Source organism: Trichomycterus rosablanca, chromosome 23 (assembly GCF_030014385.1).
Source record: "Trichomycterus rosablanca isolate fTriRos1 chromosome 23, fTriRos1.hap1, whole genome shotgun sequence".
Lineage (NCBI taxonomy): Eukaryota > Metazoa > Chordata > Actinopteri > Siluriformes > Trichomycteridae > Trichomycterus > Trichomycterus rosablanca.
Window position 1 is genome coordinate 984141 of NC_086010.1, and position 23045 is coordinate 1007185.

Below are 23045 nucleotides of genomic sequence, written 5' to 3' on the forward strand. Positions count from 1 at the left end.
CAGTACTGGTGTTGGTGTCAGTGCTGGTGTTGGTGTTGGTATCAGTATTGGTGTCAGTGCTGGTGTTGGTATCAGTATTGGTGTTGGTGTCAGTGCTGGTGTTGGTGTTGGTATCAGTGCTGGTGTTGGTATCAGTGCTGGTGTTGGTGTCAGTATTGGTGTTGGTGTCAGTACTGGTGTTGGTGTCGGTATCAGTACTGGTGTTGGTGTCGGTATCGGTGTTGGTGTCGGTATCGGTGCTGGTGTTGGTATCAGTGCTGGTGTTGGTATCAGTGCTGGTGTTGGTATCAGTACTGGTGTTGGTATCAGTGCTGGTGTTGGTGTCGGTATCGGTGTTGGTGTCGGTATCGGTGCTGGTGTTGGTATCGGTGCTGGTGTTGGTATCAGTGCTGGTGTTGGTATCAGTGCTGGTGTTGGTATCAGTACTGGTGTTGGTATCAGTGCTGGTGTTGGTGTCAGTACTGGTGTTGGTGTCGGTATCGGTGTTGGTGTCGGTATCGGTGTTGGTGTCGGTATCGGTGCTGGTGTTGGTATCAGTGCTGGTGTTGGTATCAGTGCTGGTGTTGGTATCAGTACTGGTGTTGGTATCAGTGCTGGTGTTGGTGTCAGTACTGGTGTTGGTATCAGTGCTGGTGTTGGTGTCAGTGCTGGTGTTGGTGTTGGTATCAGTATTGGTGTCAGTGCTGGTGTTGGTATCAGTATTGGTGTTGGTGTTGGTGTCAGTGCTGGTGTTGGTGTTGGTATCAGTATTGGTGTCAGTGCTGGTGTTGGTGTCAGTATTGGTGTTGGTGTCAGTGCTGGTGTTGGTGTTGGTATCAGTGCTGGTGTTGGTGTCAGTATTGGTGTTGGTGTCAGTATCAGTCAGAGATTTAATCTATTATTCTTATTATATTTATAAAAGTAAAAGTATTTAAACTCTCTGTGGAACGAAGCTGCAGTGTTTAAAAGTTCTGGAGCGTCCTCTCCTCCCTAATATCTGATGAGAAGTAGCTGTTGTGTAGGTACTGCTGGCAGGTCTGACCTCCTCACCTGCACTCTGTAACGACGTCGTCATCGTTGTGTTTCAGGTGGTTCCGGCTCCTCTTACCTGCTCTGACGTGCCACGCCCGTGCTCTTGTGATCGAATAAAACAATACGCCGTGCGCCCTCAGGCTCCAAATTCCACCCTCTCACCCGGTCACTACTTCCTGGTCGGCTGGCTGTCGACTCGCCGGCCCCACGTGGGGCGAGACGTGGGACATTCGAAACCCCGGATTTTAGGATGAAAGGATCAGTTTTCATCTCGAGGAACCAGGAAGAGGAACGTGAGGCAGCGTGACCGAGGCGTTTCGGAGGACGTCACATGATCCTCACGACTATGCGAGGAACCGGTCGTCTGTGAGCTTCAGACACGACGATGGATCAGTGAACATCGACGTCCTTTCAGACCTCGTCATCATCGTACACGCGCATGGATCTCTTCAGGCTCCGGGATTCGATATGAGACCTCCGTAGATCCAGGACGTCTCGCTGCCGGGTGTTTATTCGTATATAGTTTTTAATCGGCGCGAACCGAGAGCCCGGAGGAGAGCCAGCATGGTGACCCTGAACTCCAAGTGGCGCTACCTGTTCATGCTGCTCGGGGTGCAGCTCATCGTCATGGCGCTCCTCTCCAGAGAGGCCTACCAGAAACGGGTCACCTACTTTTTTAGGATTTTCCGCAGGCTGGACGTGCTGTCGGGCTCGTCCGGGTCGGGGGCGGCACACGGCTCGAACCGCACCGGCACCGACGTGTACGCCAACCTCTCCCACCTGGCGCTGGTGCACAACAAGGAGGAAATGCCCTACTGCCCTAAAACGTCGCCGCTGCTCAGTGAGTACACACACACACACACACACACACACACACACACACACACACACACACACAGAGCAGGTATTATTTAGGTGGTGGATGATTCTCAGCACTGCAGTGACACTGACATGGTGGTGGTGTGTTAGTGTGTGTTGTGCTGGTATGTGCTGGAGTTTTTAAACACCGTGTCCACTCACTGTCCACTCTATTAGACACTCCTACCTGGTCGGTCCACCTTGTAGATGTAAAGTCAGAGACGATCGCTCATCTATTGCTGCTGTTTGAGTTGCTCATCTTCTAGACCTTCATCAGTGGGAACAGGATATATTTGGTTGGTGGACTATTCTCAGTCCAGCACTGACAGTGAGGTGGTTAAAAACTCCAGCAGCGCTGCTGTGTCTGATCCACTCATACCAGCACAACACACACTAACACACCACCACCATGTCAGTGTCACTGCAGTGCTGAGAATCATCCACCACCTAAATAATACCTGCTCTGTGGGGGTCCTGACCATTGAAGAACAGGGTGAAAGGGGGGTAACAAAGCATGCAGAGAAACAGATGGACTACAGTCAGTAATTGTAGAACTACAAAGTGCTTCTATATGGTAAGTGGAGCTGATAAACAAGGAGGTGGTTTTAATGTTATGGCTGATCGGTGTGTATGTTTACTGTTCATGCAGTGATCAAGTTTAATCCTTTTAGATATCAGAGCTGTGGATTAAAGTCCGGTTCACGTCGTCCCCGGGGGGGTTTTATGCTTCAGCACGTTTCGGTGCGTGTTGGTGCACGAGCGAGTGTGTTTACGTGCACACTAACGATCTGATCAGGGCTGCTGGTGCTTCAGTGCACGGCTCAGGAAAAAGTGCCGCCATAAAAATAAACATTAAAACACCAGAGAGATTCTGCTGTAGCTCATTACAGTCTACAAGCTCAACTTTGATAGGCATCGTTTCACTGACGCCAGGCAAATGTCATGGCAGCACAGCGTACGTTACTGGCTGGTATCTATAGAGCGTTTAGATAATAAAACCACAAAGATACGGATACGCAGCAGTTTTAGATCAGATCAGATAAGAATCACATACAAATTAGTGACTCATTTCCTGTTCGCTCTCAGTGTAGGACAGCTGTAGCCTCACGGTCAAGGTACTGGACTAGTAATCAAAAGGTCGCTAGTTCAAGCCCCACCACTGTCAGGTTGCCCACAGTTGGGCCCTTGAGCAAGGCCCTTAACCCTCAATTGCTTAGACAAAATACTGTCACACAACTGTAAGTCACTTTGGATAAAAGCGTCCACTAAATGCTGAAAATGTAAATGTGAATCAGATACAAATGAATCAGATACAAATGAATCAGATACAAATGAATCAAATACAAATCAGTAACATCAGAGACAAATGAATCAGATACAAATGAATCAGAGACAAATGAATCAAATACAAATCAGTTACACATCAGAGACAAATGAATCAGATACAAATGAATCAGATACAAATAAATCAGAGACAAATGAATCAGATACAAATGAATCAGATACAAATGAATCAGATACAAATAAATCAGAGACAAATGAATCAGATACAAATCAGTAACATGAGAGACAAATGAATCAGATACAAATCAGTTACACATCAGATACAAATGAATCAGATACAAATGAATCAGATATAAATAAATCCGAATCAATGTGATTCTTTCTCACTCAGTTTAAATCAGAACAAATCAAAATCATGTTTCTGCTAAAAATAAAAGGAAAAAGAGGAAAATCTCTTGGCCAGCACAGGGGTGGTACAAACGTCACGTAAATTGCAGTAGGGGGATTGGCAAGGTGTGTGAAGGGGGTGCATCTAGAAATGCACTTTATTTATTTAAGCAGTAGTCACAGTAGTGAGGAATCAGAACTCCGACTGACGTGAATGTAAACCCACTGATCCCGTTTCCCTTTCCCCCCCCCACTCACCCCTGTGTCCCTCCTCAGGTGGACCGATCCACGTCAGCTTCCACTCAGGACTAACGCTCGCTCAGGTGAAGCGGAAGAATCCGCTGGTGGTCCGCGGGGGGCGCTACAGGCCGCCGAACTGCAAGGCGCGGCACCGGACGGCCATCATCATTCCTCACAGAAGCAGAGAGTCGCATCTGAAGTACCTGCTGTACTACCTGCACCCGTTCCTGCAGAGACAGCAGCTCAACTACGGCATCTACGTCATCCACCAGGTACACATGCACACACACGCACACACACACACACACACACACACTCACTCCAGTCCTAATTCCTCAGTACTGATTATTGATGATTACAAGAATCACGCAAAATAAGGAGCTGCTGGAACACAGATGACACTGTTTACACTGTTTGCGTACGTTACTGGCTGGTATCTATAGAGCATCTAGGAAAAAATGATCCGACCACAAAGATACGGATTCAAATCAGTTACAAATCAGAGACATGAATCATATACAAATGAACAGGATACAAATGAATCAGATACAAAAGATTCATAGACAAATGAATCATATACAAATGAACAGGATACAAATGAATCAGATACAAAAGATTCATAGACAAATGAATCATATACAAATGAACAGGATACAAATGAATCAGATACAAAAGATTCATAGACAAATGAATCATATACAAATGAACAGGATACAAATGAATCAGATACAAAAGATTCATAGACAAATGAATCATATACAAATGAACAGGATACAAAATATTCATAGACAAATGAATCATATACAAAGGAATCAGATACAAATGATTCATAGACAAATGAATCATATACAAATGAACAGGATACAAATGAATCAGATACAAAAGATTCATAGACAACTGAATCATATACAAATGAACAGGATACAAATGAATCAGATACAAAAGATTCATAGACAAATGAATCATATACAAATGAACAGGATACAAATGAATCAGATACAAAAGATTCATAGACAAATGAATCATATACAAATGAACAGGATACAAAAGATTCATAGACAAATGAATCATATACAAATGAATCAGATACAAAAGATTCATAGACAAATGAATCATATACAAATGAACAGGATACAAATGAATCAGATACAAAAGATTCATAGACAAATGAATCATATACAAATGAACAGGATACAAATGAATCAGATACAAAAGATTCATAGACAAATGAATCATATACAAATGAACAGGATACAAATGAATCAGACACAAATGAATCAGACACAAATGAATCAGATACACATCAGATTGAAATGAATCAGATACAAATGAACAGGATCAGGTTTTTAACTCAGTAATCACTTAAAAATAAGGAATTGCTGGAACACAGATGAGGCTGTTTACAGTCAAGCAAGCTTGACGTTGACAAGGGCTTAGAGTCTGTTGACAGGGTGATTAATTTGTGTTATTTGTGCTACAGTAGCTCTTTTTCACCCCTCAAACATACCGGTGTTAGGAAGCGGCTGGTGCTAGCCTGTGACTCTCCTCAGCCAGCACTGGGTGCTGTAAGCAGCAAAGGAAATGCTTACGTTTGGAGAAAATGCTTTATGGTTAATGTGTGTGTGTGTGTGTGTGTGTGTGTGTGTGTGTGTGTGTGTGTGTGTTGCAGGCGGGTAACTACACGTTCAACCGGGCGAAGCTGATGAACATCGGTTTTCGGGAGGCGATGAGAGAGGAGGACTGGGACTGCCTGTTCTACCACGACGTGGACCTGATCCCCGAGGACGACCGCAACACCTACGTCTGCGACAGGAACCCCAAGCACGCCGCCATCGCCATGGACAAATTCGGTTACAAGTCAGCGCGTGTTTGCTTACAAGTCAGCGCTCGTATCAGTTTGGCTGCGATCTGGGGTTTCACTTTGATGTTTGTTTGTTTGTTTGTTTGGTCCCAGGTTGCCCTATAAGGGGTATTTCGGGGGCGTGTCCGCTCTGAGTCCTCTGCACTACCTCAAAATGAACGGCTTTCCCAACAACTACTGGGGCTGGGGGGGCGAGGACGACGACATCGGCATCCGGTAAGAGGGCATGTGTTGATTTGGGCATCACTGTGGCAAAACACTCCTAATGATCAAGTTCAGGAGCTAGTAGTAGTAGGTCTATAAAATCAATGTGCCAACAGTTTGGGCAAGGTCCCTTCCTGTTCCCCCACCGAACACCTTCAGGTTCAGGTGACGCTGATCGAGAGCCAGGCCTTCTAGTCCGACACTAATGCTGTTTTGACTCCCCAACCCACTGGCGACTGTGTACTATGGGCCTGACTCAAAGCCTAGCTCTCTCCCATCATCCTTCACTCCCGAGAAGAGGGCGTGTCTAAATCCTTAGCTCCCTTAAAATGCTCCCACCGAGGCGCCTTAATTCTGAGTGACGATCCGACCGAATGACGAGGGAGCGCCCGACGCCTCCTCGGCGCTGGAGATCAATCCCAGCATTCAGTGCGGCACGACTTCTCTCACAAAGAACTACAAACACAGCGGACGAATCAGTGCGGAGCAACCAACAGAGTTCCTTTCACATGTACATAAATTCTCATTGATGTGTAATCTGTATAAAGGTGTAATTATACCAGTGTGGGGTTGTTTGTAAATTGGGGCGTCAGGGAGAGTTTAAGCGTTTTCGGGACACGGAGGGAGACGTTAGCCGGCGTGCTAGGGGGTTTGAATGTCCTGATGCTAACTGTGTTAGCTTAGCAAGCTGAAACTGCGATGACGTAGAAGTAGAGCGTCTAAATAATCTGATTATGAGCTCCAGGTCTGATTAGAATCCTCTCTACTGAGGAGCAGATCAGTTAGGGAGTAGGGAACAGGGGCGGGTCACTAGGATTTCAGACAGACCCAGGCGTCCGTATACTTTTGAGCATATTGTGTGGTGCGTTACGTTTATCTCTCTCTCTCTCTCAGCGTGTCTCTGGCCGGGATGACGATCAGCCGCCCGTCTCTGAAGGTTGGACGCTACAAGATGATCAAGCACAAACTGGACCAGGGAAATGAGGTCAACCCCAAAAGGTGACCACACACACACACACACACCAGTGAACACCAGTGTATCAACCAGTTAATACAATAATCAGCATTGCTGAATTTCTGACTAGCGTCTATTTAAATGTTCTATGGGGAAATAGTGTTTTTTTAGTCATAAGGTGCTTTTAAGTCCTCACATCAGGGTTTTTTATTACAAACCCCTATTCTACACATCTCCAGCCGACAGCTGGCATTGTGCATGTTGATCTTAGGATTGTGTGCAGCCGTTTGGTCATGTAAACGAACCCCGATGTCTTCAGGAGTCGAGCTGTTGTTGCTCCTAGACGTTTCGGCTTATAACCGGATCCCGACTCTCTCTCTCTCTCTCTGTGTGTGCAGGTTCAGCTTGCTGGCCAAGACCCAGAAGACGTGGAAGCTGGACGGCATGAACTCGGTCCAGTACGAGGTGGTCTCGCGGGAGCACACGCCCCTCTACACCAACATCACCGTCGACGTGGGCACCGAGACGGCTCTGCACCCCACGCCCAAACGCGCTCGACCTCCAGCTAAGCACTGAGCCCGACCGCTCGCTCCCAAAACCACCCGGTGCCTTAAACACGTCCGCATCCCCTCTCTCTCCGTACGGAACGTTCCGGAGTTCGATGCTCCCGCAAGTCCCCAAGTAGTCCGTACCGAGGGAGAGTGGGCGGAGAACCGTGGGTAATATACAGCGGACCGATCGGACTGCAATGAAAAGAGAGAAAACAATACGAGGAACTATTTTTTTAATCCGACAGATGACGAACAATCAGAGCCGACGTGCCGGTCAGCACGGTCATTATCATTATCGCCGTGTACATATCAGTGCCACCTTTTCTTTTCCTGCTTTGCCACATCTTGCCGTCACGGCCTTCACAGAGGTGAATAAGCCGAGCTGTGGCGTCGATTCCCTGTCAGACGGAATCATTCATGAGCGCAAAAAAAAAAATCAGACCGTAAATTAGGTTTGGCGCCAGAAATCATGGGACGCCCCCCTTAACACCGGTGCCAGAAGCGCACAAGTTCCGTTCACAGAGCTGCCGACCTGGCCGGGCGTCCACACGCAGCAAGCACAATTGGGCGTGTTTGAGGGAGGGAGGGAGGGAGGGAGGGTTGGGCGGAGTCGCTATTGCTGCCGATGCTTGTAGTATGTAGTATCTCCGGGACTGATCCATGCGCTTACGTGTGTGTGTGGGGGGGGGGGGTCACGTGGAGCTTAGCGTGGCTCTTCATATTAAGAACCCAACAGATTGGACACGTGTCTAAGGGGGCGTGTTGCGATCTGGCTCCCACTGATCAGATCAGGGATGCACAATTGAGAATCAGATATGACTAAATTAGGAGATAAAGAGGGGGGATTTGATGAAAAGCATTTTCTCAAGGCAGTTTCTCGACGTTACTGCTGTGAATTGACGATTTATTGACGTACAAACTCGTGCCTTTGGACTTTAATGATTTCTGCGCTGGTTTTATCTCTGTGGGAGAATCAGCCGGGTCAGAAGTATGTAGACAGCAGCTCGATGAGTTGTTCAGATGGACACAGAGGGAGCAGGAGCAGCTTCTTGCTGTGTGTGTGTGTGTGTGTGTGTGTGTTTTGATCTGGCTGACCAGTTGCAGAAATCAGTAAAAGCCACAAAACTGCTCACACTCATCGTAGACCAGGGTCTCTCCACGTCGGGCTCCGGCTTTAAGATCAGGACTGGGTGTGGGAGCCTGGCAGTCTGAACAGGAAATGAACTCCACACTGAACAGCCGCAGCTTCTCATCGTCTCTCCGATTCTTTACTCGCGCTGGTTTATATTTTTGTGTTTCTTAAGTTTCTTCATCGCTGTCTGGGTTTATGGGAAGCCACAACATACACACATCTGCAGTGTATACACACAGGATACACACACTACACTCGCACAACATACACACACATATAGTATACACACACAACATACAGCATACACACTCCTGCAACATGTACACACAGCATACACACACTACTTTTGCACAACTTAGACACACAACATACAGCATACACACACATTCAGTATATATACACTCACATTACACACACACAGCATACACACAGCATGCACACACACACGCAATATATACACACAAAATACAGCATACACACACATTCAGTATATATACACACACAGCATACAGCATACACACTCCTGCAACATGTACACACAGCATACACACACTACTTTTGCACAACATAGACACACAACATACACACACAACATACAGCATACACACATTCAATATATACACACGCACACGGCATACACACACACAACTTGCACACACATGCAATATATACACACAGAGCATGCACACACAGCATATACACATACTACACAAGCACGGCATACACACATGCCACGTGCACACAGCAAACACAGCATACACACACACACTCGCTAATAAGACAGCATAGACGAGCACACACATGCTCTCTACAGCTCAACACATCACCTCATACATATATACTCACACAAACAGCTTACACTCACGTCATACACTTACATCATATATATATAATGTGTGTAAGTGTGTATACTCACACACACATTATATCTATAAACACACACACACACTCCATAGTGTACACAGACTGAGCTGTGTGTACTGCAGTCCTTCATCATGAATGTACAGATGATCTGAGCTTCATACAAACTCTACGAGTACAAACCGAGCACACTGAGGGTTCAAATCCCCAAATTCTGCCAGGTCTGGATTTCATCATTCCATTCAAGGCACGCACCGATACTCCACAGTAATATCATGATAATCAGGGTGTACGGTATCATCTCAGTATTAGTGTCACAATATTATTATTTATAGTTGCTTTGGAATCTTGAGAGACGTTTCGGGGGTGTGTTTCTCCCTCGCCGTGGGAGTTTTTCTTTTGTGTTTTTAGGCTCTCGGGTTACTGAGGAGAATAATAGGATCACCTGACCAAAACTCCTTCCTGTTTCCTCCAGGCGTGGAATGCAATTTTCACATACGTTTTAACACTTTTTTTCCGCCCACTTGTTGAAAATAAATGATTCGGAATGTGAAGGCAGGACACGGATCGCCTCAGGGGTTTTTTTATGGAAATGAGGCGAGTCTGAGCTGACATCTAATGCACGGTTTAATATACGGTTACGTCTTATTGACTCAATGCAACAGAAGATCTAGTGAGGGGTGCAGAATTCCCCCCAGTGTCAGATTCAGTAAATAAAGAGCGCATTATAACGTGCAGGAGGTTCGGTCCTGTACAGAAAGTGCTTTATGTAACATGATTAAGCAAAACATGGAATTTGACCGGGGGTGTTAAAACTTTTGGACGATTAGAGGACACCCGTCCTTCCAAATAGGACTTGGTCTTGTAGGTCCCTCCTTTTTGCACCCAGTTTAGATGGAGCTTCTCCTACGTAGACATTTGCGGCATTTGGTGAATGCTTTTATCGCTTGAGGGCCTTGCTCAGGGGCCCAACAGTGCACCTTGCTGGTGGAGGGGCTTGAACTGGCAGCCTTCTGATTACTAGTCTGGTACTTTAACCACTAAGCCTCATCTTTTCCTCTTATTACTGCCACCACCACGATCGATGAGAGCTGAGGCCGTCACACACAGACCGCTTCTTTTCACCTGCTAGGGGGCGGGATCTCACAGAGCACAGTATCGATGCCATATGTGATCAGCCGCCCCCTGAGCAGAGGCTGCAATTGGCATTTCAGCCATCGTCCCTCCCCCTAGAGACCCACAGCTATTCACGTGTCTGTGCTGGTGCCCAACCGGCTGATAGCACAGCTGAGATTCGAACCCCGGCGCTCGAGGTCCTGACCCCACCCTGCTAGTGTGTGTAGAATATTGAGATGTATCGTTACACTGATTATCAGCTTGGTTTTTTTATTATTATTATTGGTACTATTTTATTTACTCTCATGTGAACAAACCCAGGATCTATATATGTGTGTGAGTGTCTGATCGTGTTTAGTCGCCTGTGATGCATGATGAAGGTGAACGAGTGAGCGTGCTTGTGTTTGAAGCGGTGCTGTTAGCTTTATTAGGTAATGCTGCTAGCGTAGGGCTACGTAGGGCGCGCCCCGTCGATGCTGGGTGTTAACGTTTAGTGCGGGCCGATAGAGAAATTATTTTTGGTATTTTTGATATTTGGTAACACTTAATCGAGCTGGACGCCTGAACTTATCCAGCTAATTTGATTAAGCGCTCACCGCTAGCCTGAGAGATTAACGGTTTAATGAACAGGATGATTAACGAACTGTGACGCTTCTGCTTTAATCAGCGGACCGGATTTTACCGGTAGGGCCTCATTTCACAACCATGAAAACGTCGTACGTTCCGATTTTGCGCGTGACTAGCACGTGCGCCCACAAGGACCTTAGATTTGATTGGCCGAAGGTAGACCTGATCACGTGACATCATTACAAGTCCCTCCGTTCCTTTCACTGCCCTGGCGTAACGTTGGCTAGCTTTCAGATCGACATCGTAGCTACTGTGTAGCGACCAGAGTTGTGATGTCATGACGGGGATTTGAGTCTCTGTGACATCACAGTGATGGCAACAACGTTTCAGCTGTTGCTTCCTCTGATTGGATCCTTGATAGAACTCACATTAACCGCGCCCTTTTTATACTCATCGTGAACCGAGCTCCGCCTCCTCGCTCATGATGCCCCGCCCCTCATCATGTCTGTTTTAAATCTGATATCTCTAAATTCACTATATTGCCAAAAGTATGTGGACACCTGACCTAAATCATGGGCGTTAATGTGGAGCTTTTGTTAGGACAGGCACTTATGCTGGACAAGAAGTTCGTTAAGGTTTGGGCTCTGTGCAGATGGAAGCTTTGATGGAAGTTTTATCATATTTGATATGATTAATTTTGGGAGCTGTTTTTGGGCGGAGCAGCGGTATATTGCGCTAACCCACAACCCCGGAGATCCAGGGTTCAAACTCGAATCCTCAACCGGTCAGGCTTTTCCATACAGACAAGATTGGCTGTGTCTGAGGGGGCAACGTCTGAGATTTCATAATGTGTTGCCATCCTGTTACCGGGGTGTTTAGTGCATTGTGCCCAGTGATTTTGCGGAAACCTGACCCACTGCGACCCTGACCAGGATAAATCAGTGATAAAATGAAGTGAAAGAAATGTGATTTTATACTCCTGTTGGCATTAAGGGGTGGTCACTTACTTTTTTGCAGTGAGGCTTGATGTCACATGATCAGGTGTGAGGCCCCACGATGTGTTGCTGTCCTGTTACCGGGGTGTTTAGTGCATGGCGCCCAGTGACCCACTGCGACCCTGACCAGGATAAATCAGTGACAAAACATGAAAATAAAGTGAACAAAAGGGGTGTCCACTTATTCTTCACAGTGAAGCTTGATGTCACATGATCAGGTGTGATTGGCCGTGTCTGAGGGGGGAACGGCTGAGGCCCCATGATGGGTTGCCGTCCTGTTACCGTGGTGTTTTGTGCATCGTGCCCGGTGATTTCACGGAAACCTGACCCACTGCGACCCTGACCAGGATAAATCAGTGATAAAATGTAAAAATGAAGTGAAAGAGATGTGATTTTATACTCCTGTTGGCATTAAGGGGTGTCCACTTTTTATTCGCAGTGAGGCTTGATGTCACATGATCAGGTGTTATTGGCTGATTTCGGTCCACCGAATAACCAGGACGAGTTTAACAGCGAGAGGTTTAATATAAACCATCCAACTTATTTTAGAGTTAAAATTTTATATATAAAAGAGTTTAATCTACAGATAAAGAAACCATGTGGTTGTGCTCTGACCACGTGCTGCTCATATCAGCACCTCACATGGTTCTCAACACGATATTGCAGGATTTTGGAGGGGGGGGAGGGGGTGTTTTCTCTGAGAAGCACATGTTCACCACCTCTCCGACAGGGACGGTTTATTTTAGGAGCACCAGCCCCCCTGCACCCCCCGGACTGTACAGTGGGGTGTAGGAGGCGCACACAGAGCTACAGGTGAACGAGGTCGGGGTGCACTTCCTAATCGTGCCTATCTCTCACGTGTGTTGGTTTGTTTTTGGTTTTTTTTGTTTTTTTGTTGGGGGGGGGGGGGGGGGTGTAGTTTGAGAATGTGATTATTTTTGTATTAAAGTCTGCACATGATACGTAGTGGCCTTAATAAAGATTAATAAAGTCAAATATCACATTCAACTGTTCCAGCTCTGTCGTCTCTGTTTCTGTTTAAAGCTGTGTGTCTCACTACCTGTAACCTGTCTGTCTACCTACCTACCCATCTACTACCTATAACCTCTCTGTCTGTTCACCTACTCATCCATCCATCTACCTGTAACCTGTCTGTCTTTCTCCACATCCGTTTACTTATAATCTGTCTGTTTACCTACCTACCCTTTTACTACCTCTAACCGGTTTACCTACCATCCGTCTACTACCTCTAACCAGTTTACCTACCCATCCATCTATTACCTGTAATCTGTTTACCAACCCATCTGTCTACCTTCCCATCTACTACCTGTTACCTGTCTGTTTACCTACCCACCTAACTACCTGTAACCAGTTAAACTATCCATTGGTCTACTTGTAATCTGTCTACACATTCGTCTACTTGTAACCTGTCTGTCTACCTACCCATCCATCTACCTGTAACCTGTCTGTCTTTCTACACATCCGTCTACTTGTAATCTGTCTGTCTACCTGTGACCTGTCTGTTTACCTACTTATCCATCTATTTATAACCTGTCTGTCTGTTTACCTACCCATCCGTCTACTTGTAATCTGTCTGTTTACCTAGTCAACTGTCTACCTGTAAACTGTTTATCTACTCATCCGATTAACTGTAACCTGTCTGTTTACCCACCCATCCATCTGTCTACCTGTAACCTGTCTGTTTACCTACCTACCTACCCACCCATCCATCCGTTTGTCTTGTTTATTAGTCTGAATCCCACCTGCCTTCCTGGACTCTTATCTACAGTATCTATTCAGTTGCCAATCCACCTATCGACTTCTACCTACCTGCCCATCAGTCTCTGTATCTGTTTATCCTTCTGACTTATTATGTATCTTCCTACTAATCTATCTTTCCTACAGTCTTCCTACCTACCAACCCAACCCCCCCCCCCCCCCACCGTCTGTTTACCTACCGACCCAACCCCCAATTCATCCATCAGTGTGTGTTTCTGTGCTGTGTGTAATTTCTATCGTAATATAACAGTGTTCAGGACAGAAGAACAGACGATTATTCCACTACCTTCTTCGCTTGAAACCCTCGATTCTTTCTGTTATGAGCTCCATCCTCTTCCTCTCCAAGCTGCTTGATGGGACAAGGTTAGTGCCCAGTTAATCACTCATTTTTCTATTTGTTTTCAGCAGTGTACTCAACAGGTTCGGTGAAAAACACACCAATCACAACCTCCTGGTCACCAGCACAGATAGAAATGAGATGAAGTGAGCCTCCCTGTGTTTATTAACGTAGAAATGTTAGTCCTGTACTGGCATAATGTTGCTAGCAAGTAATAGAAGCACGTAGAGAGTAGAACCATGTACGTCATAGTTAATCAATCACAGGGCTTTAGCCACCCCACCAATAGCACTCTTGGAAATTTTAACCCCGCGTCTCAGCGACTATGGGCTGGCGTAATGGCCCGCTGCACCCGCAGTTGTGTGCAAATTCAGACAGGACTGAAGGCGACTAGGAACTTTCCAAACCCAACGGTCGTTCATCCAGTCAGCCAAAACCTTTAGTTTGATCTCACTGATTTCGTGTAAGAACTTTTATATCGTTTATAACGACAGATTTTGCAGGAATAAAAACAGACAGGAGGTGCAAAGAAACAGTTTAATGAAACATGACTGGTCGACTCGGCGTCCACGCCACATTAAGGCATCAGAGTTCAATCCTGATCCTGCAACACTGAACGGAACGCTTCAGTCAATCGTACAAGTGCAAAATGTTCCGCTAATCTTAAATCTGATGTTTGTGGACTTACATTTTCTGTAAAAAAAAAAAACCGGCTGGTTTTGGATGAAAGCAGGAACAATGTGGTTATGGCATCGGAAACCATCATTCTTTTAGTCCCTGTAGAATCGCACTTCATGTTTAATCGTGTAGAAATGATAAACATACGTAGTTTAAAGACGTACATCAGACATGTGCTAACATTCAGAAATTAAATATAACAGGTAAACAGCAGGATGTTATTATATAGAAATCAACCCCAAAACATTATTGATCCTCCTCATAAGTCACGCTCTGTGAAAAGCTGGTCAGAATGTTCTAATACTGAATACTAAAGACCAGAGAAAAGCAAAACCCCGCCTCCAAGTCATGTGACCTAAAAGAGCGAGGAGGAGGATGTGTGTTCGATGCCCCCTTTCTTAAATGTGTGGTGACCTACAGGTGGAATATGAGCACATGACCGGTGTACGGTTGCAGGATCGCTAGGTTTCAGTTAGCCGGCCGTATGCGCGTTGGGCTCGCGGCGCTCGATGCCGATCAGTGTTCGGACGCTCTTCGGTCGCTCGCGTACGGACGCTCATGTTTCTCGCCGGGCTTTCTTCTTCTTCACCTGTTTGGGCGACTCCCAGCTCTCCTCTGCTTTCTCTGAGGGAGAGACGACACCGAACACGGTCAGACGTCAGAGATATCGAGAGCGGCGCGCTCAATCAGACACGGAACTTACTCTGGGTGGGTGGAGCTGCGGGTTTGGGCGGGGCTTCAGGCTCGGCGGGTCTCGGCACCGCCCGGGGAGGAGCCGTGCGGTCCTGCTCCTGCACAGAACGTAGGAACGTTAGTCCTGTACTGGCGTAATGCTGCTAGCAAGTCATCGTCATCTCAGGATTTCTGTCCCGAAGCCCTAACAAAACTGCATGACTACAGCTGGTTAACTTCTCTGTGCCCATTTTAATAGGGCTAGCTTGACCCCACCCAGTAGAACAAAGAGCTGAAGAGTCACTTTACGCTTTGACTGCACCCAGGGTGTGAAGAACACTAAGAAAACAAAGAAGTCTGATTCCGATTCATACCTTTGCTGTTTTAGGCACCGTGATCCCTGCAGAGTTCTGGACTTTACTCACGCTCACCTCCACGTCCACCTGACGGCCACCAAAAAACTAAACAAACCCTCGTTTGATGAGTGACCACCGCCGGAACGTCAGAACTATATGGACACACAGGTTCAATCGACTACACCTAACCAAACCGCTTCTCTGTGCCCATACAAACAGATAATTTGTTTACTATATCCATTACAGAGTACGTGGAACAGTGGTCTCTTGCCACAACTGTAAAGAAAGTCAACTTATTATCAAGAGACACCGCAGCCTTTAAGCTTATACCGATGTAAAGCCTGCTTGGCTGTGAACAGTGTTTCCCGCAACAGCTTCACACACCTGATTTAGGTGTGACTACTACTTCCAGTAGCCAGTAAACCCTACCCACTGCTCCACGTACTTTGGAACTGGTCGTATTTATATGGGCACAGAGAAGGGGCGCAGACTTCTCACAGGTTTTAACCACGCGGCCTCTCTCACCGGAGCAGCAGTCCCGGCGTCGTCCACCTTCTTCTTTTTCTTCTTCTTCTTCTTCGCTTTGCCGCTCCCGGGCGCGGCCGCTTCGTCTTTATCTTTTTCGGGTTCGGATTCCTGTAGAGAAGAAGGCGAATCGCGGAGACCGTAATAAACAGGACGGCCTGCAGTACCACCACGAACCACAGGGGTGCAGCGGTGCAGCACTGACAGCATTAACTTTATTAGTGCGTATAAATAATCTGATATGATCATTTTGTAGCCTCCGTGCCACTGCAACAGCGACTCCTACTGTCCGTTCGAGGTGGAGGAATACAGAGGGAGTAATGCGGCCTATTAAAACAAGTAGAGCCGCGACAACTACTCCACAAAGTCAAACGTCCTTTTCGATGATTCTGTTCGTTATTGATTTTACAGAATCCCAAATTCAGCTTGGAATCATGGGTGAGTGTTAAACATGAGCGCGTAGTGGATGTGCCACGTGTCTCGTTAGCGCTGGGCTGGGCTGGGCGTGGTGTTTAGTTGGAGGGTTCCACACCACATCAAGTGGAACCAGTAGGTTCAAGCAGGAGTTCTGTAGGTTCCAAACAGGTGCAGGATTTTATGTGTCATACGTTTGGGATACGTTTGTACCCAGTGATTCAGGGAAAAATCTGACCCACTGTGACCCTGACCAGGATAAAGTGGTGAAATAAAATGCTTATAAATATAAAAACTATGAACGTATTCATCATAAACCAGCAGCTCGGAACATCAGCATCATAATGATAAAATCATCAGCACCACCGACCTGCGGCTCCTCCGGGTGAGGGGCAACACCCGCCAACTCCTCGTAGTTCCCCCACTCCTCACAGGGGGCGCTCCAGTCCGACACCGGATCTGCAGAGGCGCTGTCTAAACACCAAAACAACCAACGGGTGTTCTCAAGGATCAGCCGAAACATTACCACCACCCCCCACCCCAAAAAACATGCAGGGTAACACTTATTGTGTAGCACCGGTATAAAACAGTACTCACTCAGTCCTGACCACTCATCGTCCACAGGGGGCTGACACGCCCAGGACAGATCACACCCAAACTGCGGCTCGACACCTACAAGCATAAACAGAGAGAACGAAGAGCGCTCAGTGTACAAAACCTGCCTTCAAACAGCATTAAAATCACCACCATTTCACCAACAACAACAAACATGGCAAACTCTTCTTTCCTTTCACAGCTACACTACATGTCCGAAAGTATTCGGACGCCTGAGCATGAGCTCTGTGTGATCTCTTCAGCTAGAATAACCGTCTGTGGGAAAGGGCTGCATTTGTACGGCTGGGAACTGACTGATCAGTCGGTGTTCCGGTTCATCCCAGTTCTGTGGTTCTGAGTTCTGTGGCAGGGCTCTGTGTAGGACACTGGAGCTTCTTGCTTTGTGCACAGGGGAACAGGAAAGGGCCTTCCCTAAACCAGGGGTTTTCAAACAGCCCTTATTTTGTCATCTTACTCTCTCTGTACAATCTGGTCCCACTGTGGTTTACAAGATGTAACATTAAGCCTCCACAAGGGGGCTTTTTTTTTTAATGCATTTTCCCCCATTGGAGTCGAGATGGGTATATCACTGCTCTTAGCGGAACCATTTTCACATTCTGCACGGGCGCCTCTATCTGCTAATCAGGGTCCTTACACAGCGTTTGAAGACCCCGCCCACATAGTCCGGTCATCCCGCCCTAGCAGAGACGTGTCTGCTGCAGGCACTGCCAATTATGCCCGCTAGATGCTAGTGGAATATCCTGCAGCACCACCTGGGCACTATAATTTAATTATTATTATTTTTCTCTGTTAAACATTTTTTTCGGCTCCCGACCCTCGCGGGTTTGTTAGCGATTGTTATTGCTGAAAAGCATGAACTCGATTATGAGTTAAAACGGTGTCCCAATACTTTAATCCATATAGTATATGAACGTGTGTGTTTTTTACCTGCAGACAGGCCGTGGAAGGAGACGGGGATGTGAGAACTGTCCACGATCGTCCACGAGCCTAACGGAGACAAAATAGATCAAAGTCGGTCAGCAGGTTCAGACGGACACGGATCAGGAGCTTCAGGTCACTCGAGTCACTTTGAGGAGCGATTCAAGCTGACGGGGCGACCAGGGTTCCTCAAAACACCCTTTATACACCCATAATGAGCAGATAAACATCTCAGCGTGCAGATCAAGCTGGAATCTGCGGAACTTCTGCTGTAGAGGCTGTTCAGGGTCGGACTTTTAACGTAAACAACAAACAAACGAATCCATGAACAGTTCAGGCTGGCTGTGGTGGCCTGTCGAGCCTTCCGTCATAATGATGCCCGGCATTTACATGGTGCCACCGTGTACAGATGCTTTACAAGGTGGCGTGAGACCCACCTTCCATGTCCTGAGGCCAGACGGAGGGTTCGGGCTTCTGGCGCTCGGACGGCAGGGTCACGCTGTTCCAGGGTCGAGAGGGAACGCTGGGCATCTCAGCGGGTACGGACACGCCCACAAACGGATCAGGACGGACGGATCTGGACAAGACGTCCTCCCAGACCTGAGACACTGCTACACACACACACACACAGCAGATACAGCATACAGTAACAGAGGAATCTGAGCTATGCTATATGGCCAAAAGTATGTGGACACCATCATGAGCTCACCTGGCGGGATGACCGTGGTGGTGACGTCTGCAGCAGGAGGTTCTTCTGTACAGAGAGATCAAAAGCATTTTTATCTAAAATCTCAACCTTGATGTTTGTAATTAGACAGAAAATAAACAATCGTGGACTTTTCACACAGAATTGTGGGACGAATCGGACCCGCCCCCGTCACCCGACCTTTTTTGGGCGCGGCAGGGGTCGGCACGTTGGCGTTCTTGCTGGCTTTGTTGGTCTTGGAGGGTTTGGCGGTGCTAGGTGTCGAGGCGACGGCGATTTTGGGTTCCTCCACAGCGGGTGGGGGTTCAGGTTCGAGATTCGACCCGTCGGTGGTGTTGTTGTTGGCGTTTGCGGCGGGCTCCGCTCCTCCGGGACTGTCCTCGCCCGGTCCTTTATCCTTCTTCTGCTGCCGCTTCTCCCGGTTGCTCACTTTAGTCTCCCAGCTACCGACTGCGAATCACACACACACACACACACACACACACACACACACACACACACACACACACACACACACACACACACACACACACACACACACACACACACACACACACACACACACACACACACACACACACACACACACACACACACACACGATAAACACTGAGGCACTGCAATCATTTAGTCCCAGAAATTCCCAGACTGTCCTTTTTAGGTCTGTTTGTGGTGTGTGTGTGTGTCTCATTACCCTCCTCCTGCTCTTTGCGCCCTGATGGAGAGGAGGTCGTCTTGGGTTCCTTAGCTGCAGCTTTAGCCTTCTTCTTATTCTTCTTAGCCTGAGACAGGTAGAACGCAGGTTGTACAGGTGAGAATGCAAGAACACGACCCGAACACTCTAAACGTCAAGTTCATTCATTAAAAACACACTTTTACACCACTTCACTGCCAGAAAGTCATTTTTTATTATCTACTTTGCATTTTACCCCCTTTTTCTCCCAATTTAGGGTAGTCAATCCTCTGCTGGGGACCCCAACAGGGTGTCTTGACTGACACACACTCCCTCCGATGTGTGATCCCTTCTCATTCTCCCGTACTCGTCATTATGCAGTAACCGTGTATCAGCATGTTGAGCTCTTGGTTGATCAGGCTGTACCTTATCAGATTTTCCTCCAGCAGTATCTGGACTCTCGTTTGGGTTTTGGTTCTGGTCCTGGTCCTGAGCTTCTGCCGGTTTCAGTTCTTCTTCGAGGTCGACGAGGCCGTTCCTCTGCAGCTTCTACAACAACGATGGAATAAAGAAAGAAACATCAAAAAAATAGTATAAATAAATATAGAAATCATTCTCGTTTTTGATCCTCTGAGGTAAACGGCAGTGTTTAGCTGCAGACACACATCAGTGCACCCTTAGCGCAGGTCCCAAGCCCAGATAAATAAGAAGGTTGTGTCAGGAAGAGCGCCCGGCATTAAAACTGTGTCGGATCAAATATGATGATCTTTAAAAACGAGAACAGCCGAAAGGAATTGATCATTATTATTATTAATATTGAATTAATCTGTAAGATGCATTTTAAAAGACTGAAACATTTATGCGAACGCTTTTATCCAAAGCGACTTACAGTACTGTGATAGTATACAGGCTAAGCAATTGAGGGTTAAGGGCCTTGCTCAGGGTCCCAACAGTGACAGCCTGGCAGTGGTGGGGCTTGAACCAGTGACCTTTCGATTACTAGTCCAGTACTTTAATCACGAGGCTACACCTGCCTATCATTCTCATTCTCGTTTTTGATCCTAAGAGGAACGGCAGTGTTTAGCTGCAGACACACATCAGTGCACCCTTAGTGCAGGTCCCAAGCCCAGATAAATAGGAGGGTGGCGTCAGGAAGAGCGCCCGGCATTAAAACTGTCTCGAATCTAATGTGTTGACTCCTCAATATGAGAACAGCCAAAAGGAACTGATCATTATTATTATTATTATTATTATTATTAACAATGAATTAATCTGCAAGATGCAGCAAGTTGGAGCCTAGTGGTTAAGGTACTGGACTAGTAATTAGAAGGTCACTGGTTCAAGCCCCACCACTGTCAGATTGTTGATGTTGGGCCCTTGAGCAAGGCCCTTAACCCTCAATTGCCCAGACTGTATACTGTCACTGTATACATGCTGTAAATGTAAATAAATAAGATTCTGATCATTTTAGATCTGAAGGAAATTTACTGGTTTGTTATGAATGTTTATGGATTAAATCTAAATAAAAACCTTTAGGATTTGATATTTATTATATTTTCTTGGTGCCACTGGTTACCTGAACCCTCTAAGCTCCAATCTTCCACCCACCCTGGGGTCCTGTCCTCATCCTGCCCATCATCCCCTCAGTGCTCCACCATACAGGTTCCTCACAGGTGCGTGTAAGCTCCAGCCCTCGACTACACCTAGTGCACTACATAGATCTAAGCGGGTGATTTGGGACAGCGCCCGGGTTACCTTCTCCCCTCCTCTCCTCCGGCTTCTCCTCTTGCTCTCCTCGGCTCGGGGTCTGACTGTGCTCCCCGGATCAGGAGCGATCTTACCGGGGTGTGTTTCAGAGGAGCCCCGGCGGAGACAGACCCACAGAACGAGCGTGATGAGGAGACCCAGAGCCGCCGAGCTGAGCAGGACGAGGCCGGTGTGATCGAGTCCCAACAGCGACCTGATCTCCTCCTGCAGAGCGGAGAGGAGCTCCGTGCTCCTCATCAACACCCCATCCACCGCCATCTTATATCCTCACTAGCACTGCACTTACACCCGACTAAAACATCCTTACGTATGAGAGATCAGACACTCTAAACACGCAGATGCACCCGCAGATCAGAGGCGCATTAAAACATCTCGGTTCGAATCTGAGCTCCGTTACTCCAACCGGCCTTTCTGCTCCTCCAGCTCTTCTTCCCCGCTAACGTCACCACATCTGATTCACAGTAATGTGAACTGAAGCACAGCGCCTCTGCCGGCCGACTCCACAACCACATGCTAGCAATCCACAACCTCCATACGATTTTATTTATTGTTTTTATTTATTTATTTACTTTTTGTCGCTTTGATCTATAAAAATACATTCGAAAATGAACATTTAAACTTAAATGTAAAATTATAACATTGCCGCTCAGGTGGCGCAGAGGTAAAGCGCACACTGTCCACCAGAGCCGAGATCTGGAGTACATCCTATCGAATCTCGGCTCTGCCTTGCCGGCTGAGGCTGAGCGGCCGCATGAACAACGATTGGCCTGTGGTTCAGATAAGGGGCGAGATAAAGCCGGATGGGGACTCTCTCTCAGACTCTGCTGGCTGATTGGTAGGGGGTGTGGCTCTCCGTACACAGCGCTGTACTGCACTGCACTCGATAAGTGTGGGTGATAAGATGTTCGATTGCTGTGCGCGTGTCGGAGGGGGCGTGGAGCAGCCTCGTCCTCCCCAATCAGGAGCAGGGACCAGCATTAGTGAGAGGATGATTGACGGGCTGAAATTGGATGCGCTAAAGTGGGAGAAAAGGGGGGGAGAGGGAAATTATAATATTATGTTAGTTTACTATTTACTATTTTAATATCACCGGCGGATAGCCACTGATGCGCCGCTGCTTTCACATCATCATCACATGAAAATCTTCTTCTCCTTAAAGCTTCTTAGAGCTTCCAAAAAGGTGGAAATGAGACGGAGCTAAATCCGGACTATAAGCGTCTCTCAGACACGATTGATTGCTACCCCTCCCACCATCACCGCTTCCAACCAAAATATAAAAGTGCAGAAATTCCCTCGTATATAAATATACAGTGTATCACAAAAGTGAGTACACCCCTCACATTTCTGCAGATATTTAAGTATATCTTTTCATGGGACAACACTGACAAAATGACACTTTGACACAATGAAAAGTAGTCTGTGTGCAGCTTATATAACAGTGTAAATTTATTCTTCCCTCAAAATAACTCAATATACAGCCATTAATGTCTAAACCACCGGCAACAAAAGTGAGTACACCCCTAAGAGACTACACCCCTAAATGTCCAAATTGAGCACTGCTTGTCATTTTCCCTCCAAAATGT

At 46.9% G+C, this 23045-nt stretch overlaps 2 protein-coding genes across 6 annotated transcripts; one reads left to right on the forward strand and one right to left on the reverse strand.

Moving 5' to 3' along the window:
* The first annotated feature begins 1575 nt into the window (after positions 1 to 1575).
* On the forward strand, positions 1576 to 7905 carry si:dkey-199f5.8 (beta-1,4-galactosyltransferase 3). The gene is made up of 6 exons (XM_062985503.1): positions 1576 to 1852; positions 3817 to 4052; positions 5450 to 5637; positions 5735 to 5857; positions 6740 to 6844; positions 7199 to 7905. Exons 1-6 carry the CDS (start codon positions 1576 to 1578, stop codon positions 7374 to 7376), a joined length of 1107 nt encoding a protein of 368 aa, XP_062841573.1. The 3' UTR covers positions 7377 to 7905.
* A 6756-nt stretch (positions 7906 to 14661) lies between these two features.
* mtdhb (metadherin b) lies at positions 14662 to 21891 on the reverse strand. Of its 5 annotated transcripts, none has more exons than XM_062985727.1 (13): positions 21451 to 21891; positions 20122 to 20244; positions 19717 to 19804; positions 19203 to 19472; positions 19026 to 19070; positions 18754 to 18924; positions 18326 to 18385; positions 17381 to 17455; positions 17154 to 17257; positions 16370 to 16480; positions 15863 to 15949; positions 15520 to 15607; positions 14662 to 15440 (listed from the first exon to the last, which is right to left on the reverse strand). In XM_062985727.1, exons 1-13 carry the CDS (start codon positions 21718 to 21720, stop codon positions 15373 to 15375), a joined length of 1560 nt encoding a protein of 519 aa, XP_062841797.1. In that variant the 5' UTR covers positions 21721 to 21891; the 3' UTR covers positions 14662 to 15372. The 5 variants fall into 5 exon arrangements, with proteins under 5 accessions (XP_062841797.1, XP_062841795.1, XP_062841798.1 ...); XM_062985725.1 differs by having other exon boundaries at positions 18754 to 18927; XM_062985728.1 differs by lacking the exon at positions 15863 to 15949 and having other exon boundaries at positions 18754 to 18927.
* Positions 21892 to 23045: the final 1154 nt, after the last annotated feature.

Coding starts and splice junctions, on each gene's coding strand:
- si:dkey-199f5.8 (XM_062985503.1), top strand. CDS start 1,576: ATGGTGACCCTGAACTCCAAGTGGCGCTACCTGTTCATGCTGCTCGGG. Junction 5,858..6,739: donor GACGACGACATCGGCATCCG/GTAAGAGGGCAT, acceptor TCTCTCTCTCAG/CGTGTCTCTGGCCGGGATGA. Junction 6,845..7,198: donor AATGAGGTCAACCCCAAAAG/GTGACCACACAC, acceptor CTGTGTGTGCAG/GTTCAGCTTGCTGGCCAAGA.
- mtdhb (XM_062985725.1), bottom strand. CDS start 21,720: ATGGCGGTGGATGGGGTGTTGATGAGGAGCACGGAGCTCCTCTCCGCT. Junction 19,473..19,716: donor GCGCAAAGAGCAGGAGGAGG/GTAATGAGACAC, acceptor TGTGATTCGCAG/TCGGTAGCTGGGAGACTAAA. Junction 15,441..15,519: donor CGCAGCTCCACCCACCCAGA/GTAAGTTCCGTG, acceptor TCTCTCCCTCAG/AGAAAGCAGAGGAGAGCTGG.